The following is a 20,895-nucleotide window of genomic DNA, read 5'->3' as shown; positions in this document are numbered from 1 at the left end:
CAGAGACAGGAAATGATAGTGAAAGAGGAAAGGCTGGTTAGTGAGCAGAGTTGCAGGTCGGCCCCCCTGACAGGTCCGATAGAAGAGTGATGCCTCCTGATGGGATTTGCAGGGGCACCACTCAGGGCTTTTTCAGAGCAAAATGCACAGGCCTTGCAGGGTGACAGCCAAGCTTGTGTCCACATCTTGCTGTCATGTGGCCTCGGCCACGTCTCCTGACCTGGCCTTGCCTGGTTTCTCTGAGATGGATACTAAGTGGTTTATCCACGGGGCCTGGGGTTGCAGTAACTGGGAAGGTGTCTGAAGAGCGCTTAGCACAGGCCTCGGCCCAGGAGGTCACCCAGGAATGGGAGCCGCTGTTCCTGCACCTGTTATACTGGAAAGGGCTGGGGATTCTGGAAGGGTCTTGGAGTCCATCTCCATTCTTATGGGTGGAGAATCTAGGCTGGCATCAAGGGTGAACCTGGGCCTGGTGTGTGAGCGTGTGTGTTCAGGGAGCTGGGCATCAGCCTGCAGGGCGCACGGGAAGCAGGGCTGTCCCGGTGGGTGAGTCCTGAGAGGGTGACGGCCTGGGGCCTCCCAGACAGGCAAGGGTGTGGGCACAGTGGGGAGAGGGCCGAAGTGGGCTGCTTGTGTGGCCTCACGGACCATCGGTCAGAGGGGGGACTTGGAACGCCTCGGGCAGGCGGGGACTCCATTCGTGAGCAGCCTTTGAAGGCATGTGAGTGAGGAGATGACAGTACCATTTAGACAAGCCATATAGATGTGGCCGAGAGGTAGATTTGGTGGTCGTTACCTATACCCAGCTGTGAGGGTGACCCACACCCAGCCACAGGTGTGAGGGGCTGGTATCCAGCCCCTACTGGGGCAACAGAGGTCAGTTCAGGGGCTGCCTGCGGGGGGTTGGGAGGGCAGCGAGCACTTGTGGACCAAACTCTCAAGACAGGCTTGGTCCTGGGCCTGCAGGAATTGTCGTGGGGGTGGGCTGTGACCGCTGCGCCCTGGTTTGTCCTGATCGCCTACGCCAAGCCGGGTCCGTATTCTTCCAGGAGGGCAGGCAGAGGCCGGGCTTCCTGGAGGCTTTTCCTGCCCGCCTGGGGAAACACTGCTGGCTCCTACCTCCCATCCTCCCAGAGGCTGAGGCTGCTCCTGGCACAGAGGCAGGGAACCGTCTGGGAAGCACCCCTGGTGCTCCCCCGCTCCCCTGCCGCTGATCCTGGAGTACGCAGCCTGCTTAGGCCTACTGTACAGGGCCGAGACGACTCTTCCAGCTCCTCAGTTACGGCAGTCCAAGGGCCACTGCTTATGAGTTGGGAGAGGGGACTTGGCAGAGACCCCTAGAGTTGTCACCATCCTCTAGGCCGAGGTGGCTCTCTCTGTCTGCAGGGTGCTGGGGTGGCTGCGAAGAAGACAGACCAGGGGGCAGGCTGCCACAGGGAGGTGAGCAAGGCTCCCTGCTCTGTAGTTGGGGTGGGCCCGTCACTTCGGTGTGACACGTGGGGAGCGGCTCCCAGAGAGGACAGTGGGGAACTCGGACCGAGTCCACACTCAGGCCGGCCACCTGCCTCCATGCTGAGCATCAGCTCTAGGGGGACAGGTGGAGCCTGCTGCCTGGATCTCCCAGCCTCACCTGTCTGAGGACGTGGGCACCTGGGGGTGGTTGGCCTTGTCTCAGTTCCATGTTCCAAGCACGTTGCCTTTTGTCTTTCTGTGTTTTGGCCACCCTGCCACATGTGGAGTGCCCGGGCCAGGGATCAGATCCAAGCCGCAGTTGCACAGTTGCACTTCAGCTGTGGCGATACCAGATCCTTAACCCACTGTGCGGGGCCGGGGATCGAACCTGTGTCCCAGGGCTCCAGAGATGCCGCTGATCCCATTGCACCTCAGCGGGAACTCCCAGAGCCTGGGAGGGGATGCAGGGTCCTTCTTGCCTCAGACCTGTGCGTCTCAAACCCGCTAACAAAGTTGCTGCCACAGCAGAGACCTGAGAGGAGGGTGGATTCAATGAGATGGACTTCATTTCTCTGCCATAAAAAAGCCCAGAGGAAGGCTGCCCGGAGCTGGTGAGCAACCGCGAGGGCCCAGGCTTCCTCCAGTTCATGGTTGTTCTGTGATGTGCTCCTCCAACCACCTCGTCTAGACATTCGGATGGAGCGGGGACTAAGAAATAGCAGAGGCAGCAGAGGGAAATAGCCCTAGTTATCTTTTTTTTTTTTTGTCTTTTTGCTCTTTCTTTGGGGCCGCTCCCACGGCATATGGAGGTTCCCAGGCTAGGGGTCGAATCGGAGCTGTAGCCACTAGCCTACACCAGAGCCACAGCAACGCGGGATCCGAGCCGCGTCTGCAATCTACACCACGGCTCACGACAACACCGGATCGTTAACCCACTGAGCAAGGGCAGGGACCGAACCCGCAACCTCATGGTTCCTAGTCGGATTCGTTAACCACTGCGCCACGACGGGAACTCCCCTAGTTATCTTTTAAATGTTCTGGAAGCTACAGTGATGCTCTGTCCACACCTACCTTGATGGTAAGAACTGAGTCACGTGCTAGTCACGTACTGAGCAGCAAGGGAGTCGGGGAAGGTGGTCTTTATTCTGGGCAGCCCTGTGCCCAGCTAAAATTTGGGAGCTCCGTCACCATGGCAGAAGAGGGAGAATGAATCGTGGGGGACAGCTAGTTGTCTGCCACCCCACCTTCTGGGAGGCGGCTTCCCACCTGCCGGATGCATAGGTGACTGGCTCCTTAGAACGACCTTTCCCCCTCCAGCTGGCCTCAGGGCAGTGGCCTCAGCAGCAAGTCCCATCCACATGGCAGCTCAAACAGCGTTGAGGTCGCTAGGCTTAGCGTGACCACCCCAGCGTGCCTCAGCCACAGGTCTCCCTAGTAGGTGATGCTGCCGGGCAGGGCTGCACCCACAGCCTTTAGCCAGAGGCACGGATGGCCCTGAACCTGGATCCAATTCCAACCAAGTGCAGGAGCCTCCCAGAGAATAGACGTTGCCTGGTGCAGGCGGTGGGGGAGGGAGAGGCTGTGTCACATATGCCAGGATCGCCAGACACACACCTGCAGGCCTCCTCTCTCGGGCACCTGCTTTGCTGCATGGGTGCCAGGATTTTGAGGTGGAAGCCCATGTCCAGGACCTGGTTCTGCCACCCCAGGCTGATCGATTCTGGGCATGCCAGCTCCTGAACTGGCTGAAGCGGTGGGTGAGACAGCTGGCCTCTGATTGGATGGTGGGCTTGTCTCCTCGGCCTCAGGAGCCACGGCTGGTGGAGGCTCTCAGGCCACAGGGCAAAGGGCTCAGAGGCCCTTCCGAGCTGCCGGCGGCTGCTGGTGAGGTGTGGCTCCCCCGGCACCTCCCACACACGTGCTCTGGAGGTGACAGATGGCCATCCGGATGCTGGACGTCCCTGGGGATGGGGGGTGCACACCACAGATCGAGCGTTTCTGCCTGTGGTTTTATGGGAATTTAATCAGGGCTCATCTTGGAGGCCGGATTGAAATGGAGTAATCCAGACACCACGCACAGAGGAAATAACATTCCGCAGAGCCCAGGAGAAATGAGGCCCCGCTGAGCAGCTGCCTGGGGCTGGGGGTGTGATCAGCTGGAGGCTCTCCCTCAGAGGTGCTGTCCGCCCTTGGTGAGATGCAGAGGGCTGGGGGTGGAAGGGGGGGCCTTGGGGTTGAGGCCTGGGCCCCAGTCCGCCTGTGTCCCCATTGTGTGCCCTGTGGGTCACTGTTCCTCTGGGGCCTGCTTTGTCAGTGCTCAGGTGGCCCTCTGGCAGCACTAGCTATGTGCCAGGCACTGTATTAGCTTTTTTTTTTTTGCTTTTTTTAGGGCTGCACCTGGGGTTCCCAGGCTAGGAGTCGAATTGGAGCTATACCTGCTTGCCTACGCCACAACCACAGCAATGCAGGATCCGAGCTGCATCTGTGACCTACACCACAGGTCACAACAACCCTGGAGCCTTAGCCCACTGAGCAAGGCCAGGGATCAAACCTGCATCCTCATGGATGCTAGACAGATTCGTTAACCGCTGAGCCACGACGGGAACTCCCCTGTATTAGCTAATTTAATCCTCACCATGACCCTGTGAGAAAGGCACTGCTGCTGCCACGTAATGGTGGGGACACTGACAGGCATTGTGTCCTGTTGATTAAAGCTACTGAGCTACTGGGGGCAGAGCTGGGGGATTGATACCCACGCCATCTGGGTATCCTCTTAGCCAGTGGTTCCTGAGTCCGGCTCCTGACACCCATGTGTACTGCCTCCTCCACCCACAGTGTCCCTGAGCCCGACAAGGAGGGGCTGAGGCTATGATGCATGCAGTGGGGGCCTCTGTCTCTGCTGCCTGGGGTGATCCCCAGAGCTTCCTGGTGCTCTGGCACCACCACCTGGCACTGCTTGCGGGCGCCCTCTGGTGTCCAGGCAACGACATTGTCTAGGAAGGTCCCTGGTGTCCCCTGTGCCTCAGTCATGGAGTCTCTGTCCCATAGGGTTATGGTCCTTTTCGGGGACAGTGACACATTGGAGTGGGGAAGGATGGGGCTTTGGCACTGACAGGTCTGGCTGGGCTCAAACCTCAGCCCTGTTCGTGGGGCCTGGGCTGTCACTGGCTTGCTGAGTAGTTTGCTCACCTGTCAGGGCTGCCATCCCCCAGGGGGAAGCGTGCAGAAGGTCTGGCCGAGTTCACTGCAGCAGGTGTGGCCCAGAGTTGGGCACCCAGGTCCGTCTCTTCTCCTCGGTCCCACAGGGCGCCCGGGCTTTGAGCAGAAGGCATGTGGCAGCAGCTGGTTGGTAGTAGCAGGGTCTGGAGGACACAGAGGATAGTAGGGCGTAGCCCCTCCTCTACCCGGGAACTGTTGCTCCTGAGTCAGGGTCAGCTTCTAGCCCTGATTTTGTGTCCAAGGTCGGATTTGGGATTAGCCTGCCAGGAAAATGCTTCACACACTTATCAGGAAGGCTTGTGAGGCGCTGGCCCTGATGGTACCCACCTGTCCATGAGTCCCCGAGGTCGGCCTGGGTTGTGGGTTTTAGACCACACATGATACGTTGTAACCAGACGAGTCCTGGGTTCTTGAGATTCTTTTTTTTGGCTGCCCCTCAGCATACGGAGATTCCCCCCCTGGGCCAGGGATCGGATCCGAGCCTCAGTTTCACCATACACCACCACTGCGGCAATGCTGGATCCTAAACTCACTGTGCTGAGCTGGGGATCGAACCTGCATCCCAGTGCTCCCAAGACACCTGATCTGTTACACCACAGCAGGAACTCCTTGAAATTCTTTTTAGCTTTAAATGCATGCTGGCCTCTGCAACCCTGTGCCCAGGTCCCTTCCAGGCAGTGCACCCCTCTCCCTCCATCCTCCCTGAACACCTGCCTGGGTTTATTTTTAATTGTATCAGTTTTATGGATTTATTATAAAGTTCACAATATAGTCGCCCCTCAGGATCTGTGGGCAGTTGGTTCCAGGATCTCTCCTGCTACCAAAGTCTGAGGACACTCGAGGACCTTACGTAATAAAATGATGTCATATTTGCACATAGTCTATGCATGCCCTCCTGTATACCTTGCATCGTCTCTGCATGACTTATAATACCCACTGTAAGGCACATGCCATGTAAATAATTATAAACACAATACAAATAATGTGTAAATACTTCCTGGCACCTGGCAAATTTTGGAACTTAATGGAGTATTTTCTTCACCCCCCCCCCAGTATTTTTCCATTCATATTTGGTTGAACCTCACAGATACAAAGGGCTGTCTGTATACATATTTTTTAGTATAAATGTTATTTTAAGTAATTTTAGACTTGCCAAAAAAGTTACAAAAAACGCTACATGCAGTGCCCATGTACCTTTCGCACAACTGCATCCCATGTTAGCATCCTGTGTGACCATGATACCTTTGTTTAAGCCCAGGACAGTCACATCAGTAGCAATCAGGAGTTCCCTTGTGGCACAGTGGAAATGAATCCAACTAGTGACCATGAGGTTGCAGGCTCAATCCCTGACCTTGCTCAGTGGGTTAAGGATCCAGCTTTGCTGTGAGCTGTGGTGTAGGTCACAGACAAGGCTCGGATCTGGTGTGGCTGTGGCCGTGGTGTAGGCTGGCAGCTACAGCTCCGATTCGACCCCTAGCCTGGGAACCTCCATATGCTACAGGTGCGGCCCTAAAAAGACAAAAGACAAATAAATAATAAAAATGAAAATATGGACCGTTCCATTGCTGGAAGCATCCTCCTTGCACTGGGCCAGGCTAACGTTTTCTGTTCTTTTGGAATATGTACAGCCAGGGAGAGCACTTCGAATAGTATTTTTAAAAATGTCTTGCAAACAGAAAAGGCTGCTGCATCTCGGGACTTGGAACTGAGTGGCGCAGCCAGCCTGCGGGTCCGGAAGAGGGCCATAAATCAGTGGAAACAGCTGCCACGGAGTTAATCCACATTTCCAGCCGCCGTCTCCATGAGCTGGAACGGGACTCGGGAGTGTCCCTGTCTCCGCCTGGGCCCGTGCCTGGCTTCTCTACTCTTGGCCTTGAGCACGCCCGGTGCAAATAGCACTCTGTCCCCTTGAGATGAAACAGGTCATTAGCTGAGTCAGACAGGAGGGACGCTGCGTGTCCAGCAGACCAGGGCCGTGTCAGAGCAGGGAGCGTCAGACCTCTGACCTTTGTTTCCCTCTGTCCCAGCCCGGAAGCAACCCCCTCTCCAGTGTTGTCCCAACAGCAGTCTGTACCTGGGAGTCGATGATCAGGCTGCTGGCAGGGAGGTAGCAGCTGCAGCAGAGCCTGAGGGCCCCTCAGAAGCTTCCAGGAGCAGGGTTGGCACTGCAGCCACTGCTGAAATGCCCCCACCTCCACCCCAGCCCAGTGTCTCCCAATTACACAGTCAAGGTCCCCCTTGGAAAACTCACAGTAACCAGAGTCTATTCATTTCTCATTGCTGCATCATAACAAATAACTACAAACTGGCTTGCAACATCCCCTTGCCTTTATCATCTCATGGTTCGGTAGGCCAGAAGTCTACCTGATGTGGCTGCTTCAAGGGTGTCACAGGTGGGAATCAAGGTGTCAGAGGGGCTGAGTTCTCATCTGAAGTTCCCGAGGAAGAAGCTGCTCCCAAGCTCATGCTTGTTGGCAGGACTCAGGTCCTTGGGGCTGTAGGACTGAGGTTTCCTTGCTGACTGTCAGCAGGGGGCGCCCTCTGCTCGTACAGCCCCCACATTTCTTATCACTGGTCTCTCCATCTTTAAACCAGCAATGGCATGTCTAGCCCTTCTCGGGCTTCAGGTCTCTGACCACCTCTTCAGAGAAAACTCTGCCTTTTTTTTTTTGATGGCAACACCTGCAGCATATGAAAGTTCCCAGGCTAGGGGTCAAATCAGAGCTGCCTCTGAGGCTTACACCACAGCCACAGCAACACTAGATTCGAGCCACATCTGTGACCTATGGTGCATCTTGTGGCAGTGTTGGATCCTTAACCTACTGAGTGAGGCCAGGAATTGAACCCACCTCCTCACAGACATTATGTCAGCTTCTTTTTTGTTTTAATGATTTTTATTTTTTTCCATTATATCTGGTTTACAGCAAGGTGACTCAATCACACATACATATATATACATTCTTTTTTCTCACGTTATCATGCTCCATCATAAGTGACTAGATATAGTTCCCAGTGCTATACAGCAGGACCTCATTGCTTATCCATCCCAAAGGCAATCGTTTGCATCTATGAACCCCAAACTCCCAGTCCAGCCCACTCCCTCCCCCTCGGCAACCACAAGTCTGTTCTCCGAGTCCATGAGTTTCTCTTCTGTGGAAAGGGTCATTTGTGCCATATATTAGATTCCAGATATAAGTGATATCATGTGGTACTTGTCTTTCTCTTTCTGACTTACTTCACTTAGTTTGAGAGTCTCTAGTTCCATCCGTGTTGCTGCAAATGACATTATTTTGTTCTTTCTTATGGCTGAGTAGGATTCCATTGTGTATATCGACACCTTCTTAATCCATTCATCGATGGACATTTAGGTGGTTTCCGTGTTGTGGCTGTTGTGACCAGAGCTGCAGTGAACATAAAGGTGCATGTGTGTGTTGGCTTAACCCATTGAGCCACAACGGGAACTCCTAAAAAACCCCTGCTTTTTAAGAGCACCTATGATTCAGGCAGGCCACCCAAATAACCTCCCTGTTTTACAGTCAGCAATATACCATAGCCTAATCACCATATTTAAAATGCTCGTATTGGGAGTTCCCATTGTGGCTCAGCAGTTACGAACCCAACTGGTATCCATGAGAATCTGTGATCTATCCCTGGCCTCGCTCAGTGGGTTAAGGACCCGGCGTTGCTGTGGCTGTAGCGGAGGCCGGCAGCTATAGCTCCAATTCCACCCCTAGCCTGGGAACTTCCATATGCCACCAGTATGGCCCTAAAAAGCAAAAAAAGTTAAAAAAAAAATTAAAAATTAAAAACATGAAGTGGTCATGTTTATAGTCCCTGGGATTATGCAGGGTGTGCTGGGGACGGAGTCTTTGGGGATGTTTTAGGACTCTGCCTGTCACACCAAGCAAATAATAGTTTTTGTCTGCACACTTAAGTTGAATTTAATTAAGTATCTCCATGCCCTGTGGCCTGTGTGGGCATCTCAGGGCACATGGCCCCTGCCCACACCATTGCCTGGCCACGTCTCTTGCCACGTTAGCCCTCACGCTCCAAATCACAGCTGTGCCAAAGCTCTCAGGCTGCTGCACCCCACGCCCACTCCCACCCCTGTCTCTTGACCTTGAAGACACAAACTTAACCTCTTGGGGTCTCCCCTACACGATGGTGATGAGAGTGACCTCATTGCATCACTGGAAGGATCCGTCACTGGGCTGAGGCCGGCGGGTGTTTGGAGTAGGGCTGGCAGAGGTGCTTTTCTGGCTGTGGTTGACTTGACGTTGGGCCCTGCCCGCGTGTCATCTCTGTCATCCTCTAGTCACCTGTTACTATGTAAGACAAACCTGTGGCTTAAACAATCACAGGTTTATTCTGCTGACAAACCTGGGGCTGGACTGGCCTCAGCCAGTGGCTTCTCCCATCGGATCCTGCTCAGCTCTGGGCTCCAGAGGTGGGTGTCCTGAGAAAGAAAGACTTGCCTTGAGAGCCATACTTTGTCTGTGGGGCCCGGTGCTCAAGGGGACGCAGTCAGGGACCTGTGATGGGAGGAGCCTTTTTTTTTTTTAACTCTTTAGGGCCCCACCCGCGGCATATGGAGGTTCCCAGGCTAGGGGTGGAATCAGAGCTTTAGCTGCTGGCCTCCACCACAGCTACAGCAACGTGGGATCCAAGCCACTTACACCACAGCTCATGGCAACACCGAACGAGGCCAGGGATCAAACCCATATCCTCGTGGATACTAATCAGGTTCAATACTGCTGAGCCACAATGGGAACTCCAAGGAGGAGCCATGTTTGAAGCCTCACAGCTTTGCACACGGCACAGCCCATGCAGGCCTGTGTTCTCAGCTCAGGGGCCCCCCGTGCATAGAGGTGAGGGACAGTCTCACAGTCTCATCAGGGAGCTAGACACCAAGCAAAACTGCATGTGGGGGGACTGCATTCCAGCGGGGGGGTGGTGCTCAGCTGGCACTGGGCCAGCACCCAGTGGTAGGGACTTGCTTGGGACCCGGAACGAAGCCTGTTGCTTCCAGAACCTGATGGTAGGGATGAGGGGGTGGTGGAGGTACCGGCTGGGCCTCCACCTTGGGGGACCTTGAGGGCTGGTTAAGGAGCCTGGACTTGACCTGCGGGCAGCGGGGTCCGGGAAGGGAGTAGGACAGGTGACGCAGCACCAGGCTGGGCCTCCCCTCGGTGCTCCTGCCCCTCTGCCCCGTGTGAGCGGCAGGGACACAGCGTGAGCCCATCCGCACTCAGGAGGCGCCGCTTCATCCACCTCCCCTTGGGGTCTGGGGGAGGAGCCGCTTCTAGGCCCGGCTCCCAGTCCCTGTCGCTGTCTGATGTGTGCGGCTGGCAGGCCTGCGTGGAGGAGCCCTGGCCTCCCCTCCTGTCCACTGTCCTCAGATGACCTGCGGAGGTGTCCCTCTGACACCGTGAGTGAACTAGATTCTGAGTGGTGCCCAGTGGTGCCTGGGGGGGCTGGCCCGTCCCTCCCTCCTGGGCCTCGCTCACCCTCCGGCTTTGTCTGAGCGCCTGGGGGCCTGAGCCGTGGGCAGGGCCTTCTGTCCTTCCTCCCTCTTCCCAGAGGGGATGCCTCAGGGGGTACCCATGTCCTTTGGCAGGAGGCTCACCAGGCAGTCCTAGCTCCTCAGGGCCCCGACCCCAATACACAGGGAGGAGCAGACCCAGCTCCAACGAAGAGCCAAGCCTTACCTGGTGCTTCCGGCCACTTGGTCACTCACAAGAAGCCTCGGCGGAGGGGCTGGCGTTACCCCCATCTTGCAGATGTGGCCACAGAGGCACGAGAGGCAGCCAGCCCAGGGTTGAGACAACAGGCCCAGGATCAGAACCCAGGCACCTAGCCCTCTACCGCGTACACCCATGGCCTACGAGGGGCTGTGAGACGAGGATCTGCTTCTCCTGGGATCAGCCCAGAGCCCTGGCAGATTTCCAGTTGGTTCCAGTGAGTCAGGCTCCCCGGTCTCCTACCCCCAGGGCATGTGGCTTCAAAGCCTAGAGCTTTCATCTCTTAAACAATAGAAAACATATTATTTCAATTTCATCTCATCTGGGACTAAGCATGGGTCTGAAGAGACACACGATGATGTCATCCAATTGTTTCCACCCTTTTGAAGCCAGACACAGACTGCCTCCCCCTCCCAAATGCAGCCCTGTGCCTCGTGGGCCCTCGGGCTACAGGGAGAAATGAGTCACCACCTTCAAGGGAATGAATGCGGAATGAACTGGAAGTAGGTGCTAGGGGACAGTTCCTGTGTGGGGGTGGCAGGAATCAGCTGAGATTCTGCCTTGTGGGGGGTTGTGCACGGAGGCCATCCCAGGGAGAGTGGGGAGGGCCCGCGGTGTGCGGTGACTGGGCGCTGGACCGCTCCCCGGCCAGGCCGGTGGACGGACGTTGACTGTGGGCGGCCAGGCGGGTGGACAGACGTGACATTGTGGGCGGGGGAGCGGGGAAGGCGAGGTGAGGATGCAGGGCGCCCTGCGCAGGCCCAGGCTGGGCTCCACCTCCCACTTCCACCTCCTCTGCTCCACGGGCCTGTCATGCGGGCCCTTCTGGCCGCCTTCTCCTGGCCCAGGCCTGCAGCCGCTTTCCCACCCCCCACCTGACTGTTCTGCGTTACCGGGTGGCTGCCATCATCACGAGCCAAAAAGGCACTCAGGTGGTTTTCTGAGCTGCCGTCAGGCTGAAGCCTGGTGGGCCCAGAATGCGCAGAAGGTCTTTCCCTGTCTAGGATTCTAGAGCACGTGGTTCCTGTCCCCTAACAGCATAACAGCAGAGGGGAGGTGATTTTGGACACTCAGGTGCTGGATGAGTCATGAACCCTGGAGTCTGCAGGTTGACAGGCCAGGCTGGCGTTCAGTCCCCATGGCCGCGGTCATCAGGGCTGTGCTACACCAACAGCGCCACATGGTGACCATTTGGGGAGTTGCAGGCCGCCTCCCTTCTTTCCTCATGCTGGTCAGGTGTGCTCTTCCACGCTCCCCCTTCTTTTGTTTCCAGGCTCACAGCTCTCTTTTATTCTGTCTTCAGCTTGTCTCACACATGGGAAGTTGTCAAGGACTTCTTACTGATGGCTGCCTCTCTAAGCAGCACCAGGTCCTAACCCCAAGGAACACACCACTGGGTTGCTGTGTCAGGGTCCAAACATGGAAATTTCCTAGGGTACCAGAGGTGAGCAGCCAGACAGGGTAGGGATGCAGGAGAGAAACGGTAGTGAACAGGCAGGACTGCCAGCAGAAGAGGCTGGGGATGTGCTGCCGGGAGGCGCCGTGGTTGTGAGACAGCTGGTTCCCGAGGCTCAGGGAACTTGAGCGCTGCTGGCCGGGTAGGTTGTTGCGACTGTGGGAAGAGGGGAGTCCCACTGTGGTGTGGGAATGGTCTTGGTTCGTCTTTCTAAGAGGAGCTGGGAAATGAGTTCATTTGCCAGGGTTACCCCGCAACAGAGCACAGGCGGGCTTAACCACAGAAATTGATTTTCCCACAGTTCTGGAGGCCAGGAGTCCAGGGTCTCCAGGGTCAAGGTGCTGGCAGGAGTGGTTTCTTCTGAGGCCTCTCTCCTTGGCTTGTAGGTGGCTTCCCTCTGTGACTATCTGTGTCCTGTCTTCTCTTCTTAGGGACACCAGTGAGATTGGTATAGGGCCCACCCCGGTGACCATTCACCATGTCACCCATCATCCTCCCTCACAGAAGTGCTGCCCAGATTTCCCTTTCTGTCTTTCTTTCTGTGTTTCTATCTTTCTTTCTTTCTTTCTTTCTGTTTTTCTTGTCTTTTTAGGGCTGCACCTGCGACATAATAGAAGTTCCCAGGCTGGGGCTCAGATCGGAGCTGCAGCTGCTGGCCTACGCCTCAGCCACAGCAACTCGGGATCTGAGCTGCATCTGTGACCCACACCACAGCTCACGGCAACGCCGGATCCTTAACCCATTGAGCAAGGCCAGGGATCGAACCTGCACCCTCACGGATACTAGTCGGGTTTGTAACCACCGAGCCATGGTGGGAACTTCTTGCTCAGATTTCTGAAAATGAGACTCCCCAGGCCTGGAAAGGCGTGGTCCAGACCCTCCATGGTTGGTGACCCGGCAAAGTACCACAGTCCCTTTGGGAAACAACAGCATGACTCTGCGTGGCCAGGACCACAGAAATACTGATGCCGGTGGACCCCGGAACCCCATTCCCGGGAATGTGGCCTGAGACGGTGATTTATGACAAGCCCTAAAAAGCCTCATTACGCGTGGGAGATGTTTTGCTCTGTGTGTAGCGGAGGAATATTGGCACAGACATAAATGTTTGACTTCAGGGGAAATGTCGCCAGTCAGGTGACCAGGAAATGCAAAATCATGGGAAAATACTGGTGGCAACAGCATTCAGTAAAAACAATGAAAAAAGGAAAGTCCAGCTACAATCATATCAAAGTAGAGAAACAAAGTGCTTCTGCAGGAGAAAGTCCTCCAGGGAAGCCAGTGGCCAGGCTGGGAGAGGATAGCTGTGACCACTATTGGGCTTCCAGGCCAGGGCCGGCCTCAGGGGAGCAGAAAGTGAGGCTCCAACGGTGGCCTGAGCCCCTGGGTGGCAGGCAGGCTGGCCTGGACTGTGGGTCAGGTGGCGCCCAGGCATGCCGACTGCGGGCCCTACATCTGTCTAGATGGGGCCCAGGTGCCCGGAGCAGCCAGCCTTGTGCATAGGGCGCTGTCGAAGGTGAGCCCCTGACTCAGCAAGCTCTAGTCAGGCACCTGCTGTACACCAGCAGTGTTCCAGGTATTGGGCCCACGCAGTGGGCAACCCCCCTCCCCCCAGCTCCTGCCCTCATGGAACTAACATTCAAGAGAGGGAGGCGGAGCCCACGACTGTAGTAAGTTCCCCACCTGGCATGTCCCAGGTGCATCCTCCCAGGGCCTCGCAGCGGAATCAGGGCCCCAGGGCCCCCTTCCCTGGTCTGTCTTTAAGCATCTCTCCCTTCATCACAGCTGCAGGGTCATTCTCTGGGCCCTGCCCTTTACAGAAGCTTCAGAGGCTCCTTTCCCTGCTCGTCCTCGGGGACTGTCCCCTCCCCCCCAGGGCCTTGTTCTCATCAGGCGTCATCTGGGTGAAGAAGTTACACCTGTCCGGGAGAAAAGCACGTTGCTGCAGGGGCCATGCCAAGGCTTCCTTCGCAGCCATGTCCAAGGCCTGCTCTGCCAGCACCATGCTGGGCTCAGCAGGAAGCCAAGGAGGGTAAGGCCCAGTGCCCGGCATCCCAGAAGCTGGAGGTGGCCACAGTTCAGATTCTACTTGCTCTCCGGTGGGCAGCCTAGCTGGCCTTGACCAGTGTAGTAACCAAAACAGCAGCCTCTGCCATGTGCCTGTCATGTGCCAGGCCTCCGCAACAGCCATTCACCATGGTAGCCATGGGGCGGCATCGTTCCCGTTTTAAAGATGAGAAGAGCAAGGCCTGGCATTGTTCAGCCATTTGCCAAAGTTTACAGCTCATGAGTAGTTTCCCCCAAGTTCAAAGTCAGACTTCAAAGCTCTGCCTTCAAAGTGTGGTTCCCCCCTGCCCCACCTAGTTGTCCTCTTGTGTCACCTGTTTTGTCATTGGTCTTTGTCCTGTTGCTAGTTCTGTAGCAGCTGCCACCAGTTGCATGAGAGCGTGGCCGCCTGGCAGAGTGGACAGGGCAGGGGTGTGACTCGGACGCCTGGGTTTTCACCCTGGGCCTGCCCCTGACTTGTGTGTGACCTTGAACCATTCTCTTCCCCTCTCCGGACGTGGTGGGCCTTGCCATTGCCAAGGCCCTCTGGCTTCACATTCTCTGATGAGGGTGCCGAAGAGGGAAGATGGGGTATTTCAGATTCCCAGAGGCTGATGTTTCAGCTCTTAAGAGAACACAACTCACCATCTAACTAAAAAAAGCCTCTTTCCAACTCCTATCCAGAAATAAAGCCATAGATAAATAAGCAGCGGTCGCCTTTTTTCAGGGAATCAAAAATAGCCTCGTGGGCTCCCAGTGCTGGCGGACAGAAAGTGTCCCTATTCTGTTTGGGGGTGAGAAGCTGTTGGTGCCATGTGACTTTCCCATGGTGGGGTTGGGGGAACCTCTGCTGTCACCGGCCTTCACAGGGGGGCGGGGCTGGCATGTCTGCCACCACCAAGGCTCTGGCTCCAAGGCTTGGGGGCCTAGTTCCCAGACCCTCCATCTCAGCCGGGTGACCTCTGTGTTCCACTTGCCAGGAACACACTTCCCCCACCTTTCCCCAGATGCCCAGCCTGATCGCTGCCTTCCCAGGCCTTGCCCAGCAAGGCGTATCCCGACCACACACCCTCTTCACCGGCTCCCCCTTGCGCTCCCCGCATCTCCTGCCGGCCCCCTCTAGCTGTACGTGGTACTTCCCCATCTGGCTTCTGGTCTGGTCCCTGTGCCTGAAGCGTCAGCTCCACGAGACAGCGTTGTCTGTGTTCCTTCATTGCTGCATCTCTAACTGCTAGGATACAACACGTTTTTTTGTTGGTGGTGGTGGTGGTGACTGGTTGTTGAAACCAAAATAGCAGCAGTAGTAGCTTCTAATTTACTGTGATTTCACAGGCGTGGCGGGATGATTTTGGCTACAAGCAGCCAGAAATTGCGTCAAGCTGTAGAGTCATCGTGATCTGCTGTCCCTGAGTCCAGAGTTGAGCAGCCTGCAGCCCGGCGAGGGACACAGGTCCCTTCCAGCCTTGCCCCGCGGGCACAGGCCTGCCGCCCGCCAAGGCTGGCCCCTCGCGTGCTCACTGAGCTTGGACTGTGGGCCTTTGCCGCAGCGCGATGCCCGTTGCTCAGGGGGTGATCAGCAAGCTCCAAGTGAGGACAGAGGAGGACGAGTGTGACACTGCGTGGGCCCCTCTTGTGCACTCTGTCCTTTGCCGCCTCTGCTGGGTCCTGCCACCATGCAGGCTTTCACTTCAGGCACCAGAGGCTGAGGTTTTGGAAAGGTGGGGTGTCTGGCCTAATACTGGCGTGACCTGTTCCTTGGACATGTCTTGCCTCTGCATTTCCTCTGGACCCCAGACATCTTGGGGAGTGGGGGGCTGCTCTCCTTGTCCTTCTGTGATTCACCCCGGACTTGGGGACTGGGGAACGGGACTCTGCAGGTTTGCTGGCGGATTGTACCTGAAGCCTGCGTGTGGCCCAGTCTCCCGCAGTGAGCACGTGCCCGATGGATGGCCGCTGCCAGGGTTTCTCCCTTCTCTTTTTTAAACGGGTATAATTCATGTAACATAAAACCCACCTTTTAGAAGTGCAGGCACATTTCAGTAGTTTTGAATATGTTCACAGAGTGGTGCAACCGTCACGACTAATCCCACAACTTTTTCATCACCCCAGAAAGACAAGTGCCTCTTTGCAGACACTCCCCATGCCACCTGCCCCCCAGGCCCTGGCAACCACCAGCTGCCTTTCTTTCTCTGAGAATTGGCCTGTGCTGGACATTTCAGGTAAATGAGGTCATCTAACGTGCGGCTTTTGTGACTGGTTTCCCGCACGTAGCATAACGTTTTCAAGGTTCATCTGTGTTGCAGCGTAAATCATTCCTTTTTATGGCTGAATCATATTCCGTTGCATGGATGGATCACGTCTTGTTTACCTGCTCATCAGTGGGTGGCCACTTGGGCTGTGGCCACGTGTTTGGTTGGTGTGACTAATGCTACTCAGCATTCTGGACAGGGTCGTGTGTGCACGTGTGTGATTGCTCTCTTGGTTGTATATCTAGGAGCGGATTGCTGGCTCGTGCTAGGACTGTGTTTAACTGTTTGAAGAACTGCCAGATTGTTTCTCCAAGCAGCTGTACCTGCAGCAGTGTCAGGATGCTGGCTGTGGTCTCTGCCTTTTTTGGTTGTAGCCAGCCTGATAGGTGTGGTTTGCATCTTCATTTCCCTCATGGCTATTGATGGCGAGTACCCTTTCCCATGCTCACTGGCCATTTCTTTGTCTTTTTTTTTTTGCTTTTTTTTTTTAGGGCCGCATCCGTGGCATATGTAGGTTCCCAGACTAGGGGTCGAATCAGAGCTGCAGTTGCCAGCCTACACCACAGCCACAGCAATGTGGGATCCAAGCCATGTCTTCGATGGCTCATGGCAACGCCGGATCCTTAAGCCAGTGAGTGAGGCCTGGGCTCAAACCCACATCCTTATGGATACCAGTCGGGTTTGTGACCGCTGAGCCACAATGGGAATTCTGTCTTTGTCTTATTTTGAGAACTGTCCATTCAGATCCTTTGCCCATTTTAAAAATTTTTTATTTTATTTTAAAATTTTATTTATTTCTGGGCTGCACCCACAGCATGTGGAAGTTCTTGGGCCAGGGACTGAATCAGGTCCATTGCAGTGACTACACCCGATCCTTGCTCTCCTGTGCCACAAGGGAACTCCCTTTGTCCATTTTTATTTTTATATTTATTTTGTTTTTAGGGCCACACCTGCAGCATATGAAAGTTCCCAGGCTAGGGGTTGAATTGGAGCTGCGTCTGCGACCCACACACAGCTCACGGCAATGCTGGATCCTTAACCCACTGAGCGAGGCCAGGGATCGAACCCACATCCTCATGGTTATTAGGTTTGTTACCACTGAGCCACCATGGAACTCTGTCCACTTTTTTTTTTTTTTGTCTTTTGTTGTTGTTGTTGTTGTTGTTGTTGCTATTTCTTGGGCCACTCCGGCGGCATATGGAGGTTCCCAGGCTAGGGGTCGAATCGGAACTGTAGCCACTGGCCTACGCCAGAGCCATAGCAACGCGGGATCCGAGCCGCGTCTGCAACCTACACCACAGCTCACGGCAACGCCGGATCGTTAACCCACTGAGCAAGGGCAGGGACCGAACCCGCAACCTCATGGTTCCTAGTCGGATTCGTTAACCACTGCGCCACGACGGGAACTCCCTCTGTCCATTTTTAAATTAGGTTGTTGGTCTCGTTATTGTTTGGTTGTTAAATTTTGGATACTTGACCCTTATCGGAGACATGATTTGCAAGTAGTTCCCTGTACTGTGGGTTGCCTTTTCACTCTCTTGATAGTGTCCTTGGAAGCACAGAAGCTTTAAATGTCAATGATGACAAATGTATCTGTTTTTACTTTGGTTGCCTTTACTCTTCGTGTCTAAGAAACCGTGTCTGATCCAGGGTCAGAAAGGTTTCCATCTGTGTGTTCTTCTAAGAATGATATAGTTTTGCTCAAAAGCCTTTTCTGCATCTGTTGGTGGGATCCCGTGAGTTTTGTCCCCTGCTCCGCTGGAGTGGAGTGGGCACTTTCCCTGCTGCGGAGGCCCTGGTCAGCAGCGTGGACTTGGGGCCGGCTGCCCACGTCTTACCCACATGTGACTCTAGGCAGGGAGCTCCACCTCTCTGTGCCCCGTTTTCCTTATCTGTAAAATGGTGGGGTTTCTGTGAGGGTAGGTGATTGCTTTGCCAACTATGTGGACCAGTGTCTGGCACATAACCCGTGGGGTTTATTGGCTGTTGGCCGCTATCCGTGCCCCTCCGTGAGAGCTTCGATGGGCTGGGTGGGAGGGCATGTACAGCGGGGCCTTGAAATTGGGTATAAACACCAGGCAGCCTCGCCTGCTCTGAGAAATCCAGAAGCTCTGACAGGAGCTGCTCTGTTTGACTCCCAGGATCTCCGAGCCTTCCTGTGGGAGGGCTGGGGCCAGGCCGGGGCATCAGCGCTGGGCTGTAGGGGCTGCAGCCTGGAGCCTTTGCACTGACTGCCAGCCCCTCACCAGTGCCTCCCCCTCAGCTCTGACCCTGGGCGGGGGATGCAGAAACGGAGCCCTATCTAGGTGATGGCTTAGAGCCGACAGCCAGGGCCGCCCAACCCTGCCTCCCTCTCTGGATTCTCCTGGCTTCCCTTTTCCTAGCCTGCTGCTCTGGGAGCCCAGCTCTGTATACATCTGTCAAGTGACCTTGGGCAAAGACGGCCTCTCAGGGTCTCTCTCTGTTTCAGCATCTGTCCACAAGGACACTGTCACAGCCCTCTGAGGACTAAATTTGATTGCTCCATGCAAACTGTCCCCACCCTCCCAGGGTCCCCAAGAAACCCTGCAACCCCCAGAATCCGCCGGCACTCTGCACCTATTTGGAGCTTGGGCTTTGCTGATAAGGGGCAGGGAGGGAGATGCAAACACTTTCAATATCCCCTGTGTAGTTCTTGGCACCTGCTTTTATGAGATACATGAAGCTGGCTCTTGCCTCAGCTTAATGTACTGACCTCCTAGCCAGCCAAGTAGCTAGAAGCTGTTGGAGACAGGCCGCTTTATTGTTTGCTTTTGGTTTGGTTTCCAAGTTTGTGGATGGGGGGGCACCACCCACCCCACTAATAATGCTCAGCCTTTCTTGGCCCCTGTGCCCAGAAATCCAGGGTGGTCTGGCCTCCTGAGGAGCCAGCGCTCTGACTGGGGAAGGAGGTACGCGGGTAATAACAGACCAGCAGTGCAGTTTAACCCTCGGTGGAGAGGTTCGGAATACATTTTTTCCCCCCACAAATAATCTATTTTGCCCTCACGCAGTGCCTGGCACCAGGAGCATCCTGACGAACGGGGCAGACCCAGCTCCCAGAGCTTTTCAGAAAACCAAACGTGCCTGGAACTGGCTGGGTGGGCGCAGAGGGGGTGGGGGATTCGAGGGCTCGTGCGTGGTGGCTGCGTGTGGCCCGCAGACGTGATGGGTGTGTTGGGAGCTGCACCTGTGAGGTGGGGAGAGGGTGCCGGCCCCATGCTCCGTGCGAGGGGTCCCCGTGGGACTGAGAGTTGCTCTTTAACACCCCCAGCCCCGCTGCCCCCCAATGTCAGCGTCCTCCTGGAGGGAGTTATTTCCAGACTTCGGCGGTGATGTATGTGCCCCAAGCCCTCAGCAGTGCTGGCTCCGGGGTAGGAGCCCAGCGTCTGGAGGGGAACATTTCATTGACCCAGAAGAGTGAAAATTCAGGTTACAGAACAGGATCCCGTCGTGAAGCTCTGTGTGTGTAGATGGCACGTGCCCACATGCAGGCTAAGGAGGCGGCGGTCCCCGTGGTCACATCTGTCACTGTGTCTGGTTTCCACTTGTCTTTGATCTTCAGCCTTTGCAGGTATCAGGTATGGTTCTGGCCTTACAGACTTGCTTTTAGGAAATGTAATGAAAGACTGTGCTCTGGTGCTCTGGGGGTTGTGCGTGCGTGCGTGTGTGTGCGTGTGTGTGGACACGCTCGCGTTCCAGGGGACTGTGGCATGTGGGGCTCCGTCGGCGGGGACAGGGTCAGCGAGGGGGGCCCCTGGAGCCGGCGGTGCTGACACGGCTTCTCCTCTGTCCCCAGATGACAGGATCTGCTCGCCACCCTTCATGGAGCTCACGAGCCTGTGCGGGGACGACACCATGCAGCTGCTGGAGAAGAACGGCCTGGCCTTCCCCTTCAGTGCGTACTGCCCGGGCCGCGGGCCGGCAGGGGGAGGCCTTGGCCGGGAAGGCCTGGCCCTGGGCCCCTGGGTGGCGAGGGCAGCGGAGCACCCCCGCCTGGCCGGGCGGCGGCCGTCCAGCCCACCCGAGGCCGGGTCCTGGCCCCAGCTCCCACATGCCCCTTCCCCCGAGGGGCTGCAGGGGTTTTCGAGCTTCCTGCTCTGCCAGGGTGGGCTTTGTGGGGAAGGACCTCGCTGACTGCTCTGTTTTTCTCTCCCCCCCACCCACAGTTTGCAAAACCAGAGTGGCTCATGGCACCAACTCCCACGAGGTGAGTGGAAGACGTGACCGCCCCATCCCCACATCCCCACCTTTTCAGCTCTGGTGTCTCTCTGGGCACCTGCCAAGCCTGTTGCCGGATCGCACCTGCTGCTCTCCTCCCTGTCCTGCTCCCGGCTCTGGCTTTGTACGCTGTCTCCGGCCACTCCCCATGCCTGTCCTGTCCCCAAGTCCGGGATGTGTGTGCCTGTCCCCTTCCAGCCGTGTGAGCCATGCCCCGTTCTGACCTGTCCTTGGCTCTCCGTCCTTTGGCCCGTCAGTGTCCATCACTCCCTGGGCACCTACTCTGTGCCGGGCACTGGTCCGGGCCCCACTGAGTGCTATTGACCAGTCCCACCACTGCCCACAGGGATCTGTGGTCTGGCTGAATTTGGGAAGGGGTGGGAGGAGGAAAGGGCACCCCGCCTGCAGGGTACATGGCCCCCCGCCCTCTCGTTCAACTCCTCTGTCCACCTAGCCCATTCCTGGCCCTCCCTTGGGAGCTGTGGGAAGGATGCCT

At 56.1% G+C, this 20,895-nt stretch overlaps 1 protein-coding gene across 2 annotated transcripts in view; it reads left to right on the top strand.

Annotated features, from left to right (window-relative positions):
• The window catches only part of ITPK1 (inositol-tetrakisphosphate 1-kinase), a 162,174-nt gene that overhangs the window by 121,837 nt on the left and 19,442 nt on the right, over positions 1 to 20,895 (top strand). For both annotated transcript variants that reach the window (XM_047797286.1, XM_047797288.1), the window contains exons 5-6: positions 19,978 to 20,076; positions 20,348 to 20,388. In XM_047797286.1, the coding sequence (XP_047653242.1) occupies positions 19,978 to 20,076; positions 20,348 to 20,388 (140 nt within the window). The remainder of the gene's footprint in view (positions 1 to 19,977; positions 20,077 to 20,347; positions 20,389 to 20,895) is intronic.

The sequence above is a fragment of the Phacochoerus africanus genome, chromosome 9, assembly GCF_016906955.1.
Source record: "Phacochoerus africanus isolate WHEZ1 chromosome 9, ROS_Pafr_v1, whole genome shotgun sequence".
NCBI classification, from domain to species: domain Eukaryota; kingdom Metazoa; phylum Chordata; class Mammalia; order Artiodactyla; family Suidae; genus Phacochoerus; species Phacochoerus africanus.
This window is presented reverse-complemented; position numbering and strand designations above follow the sequence as displayed.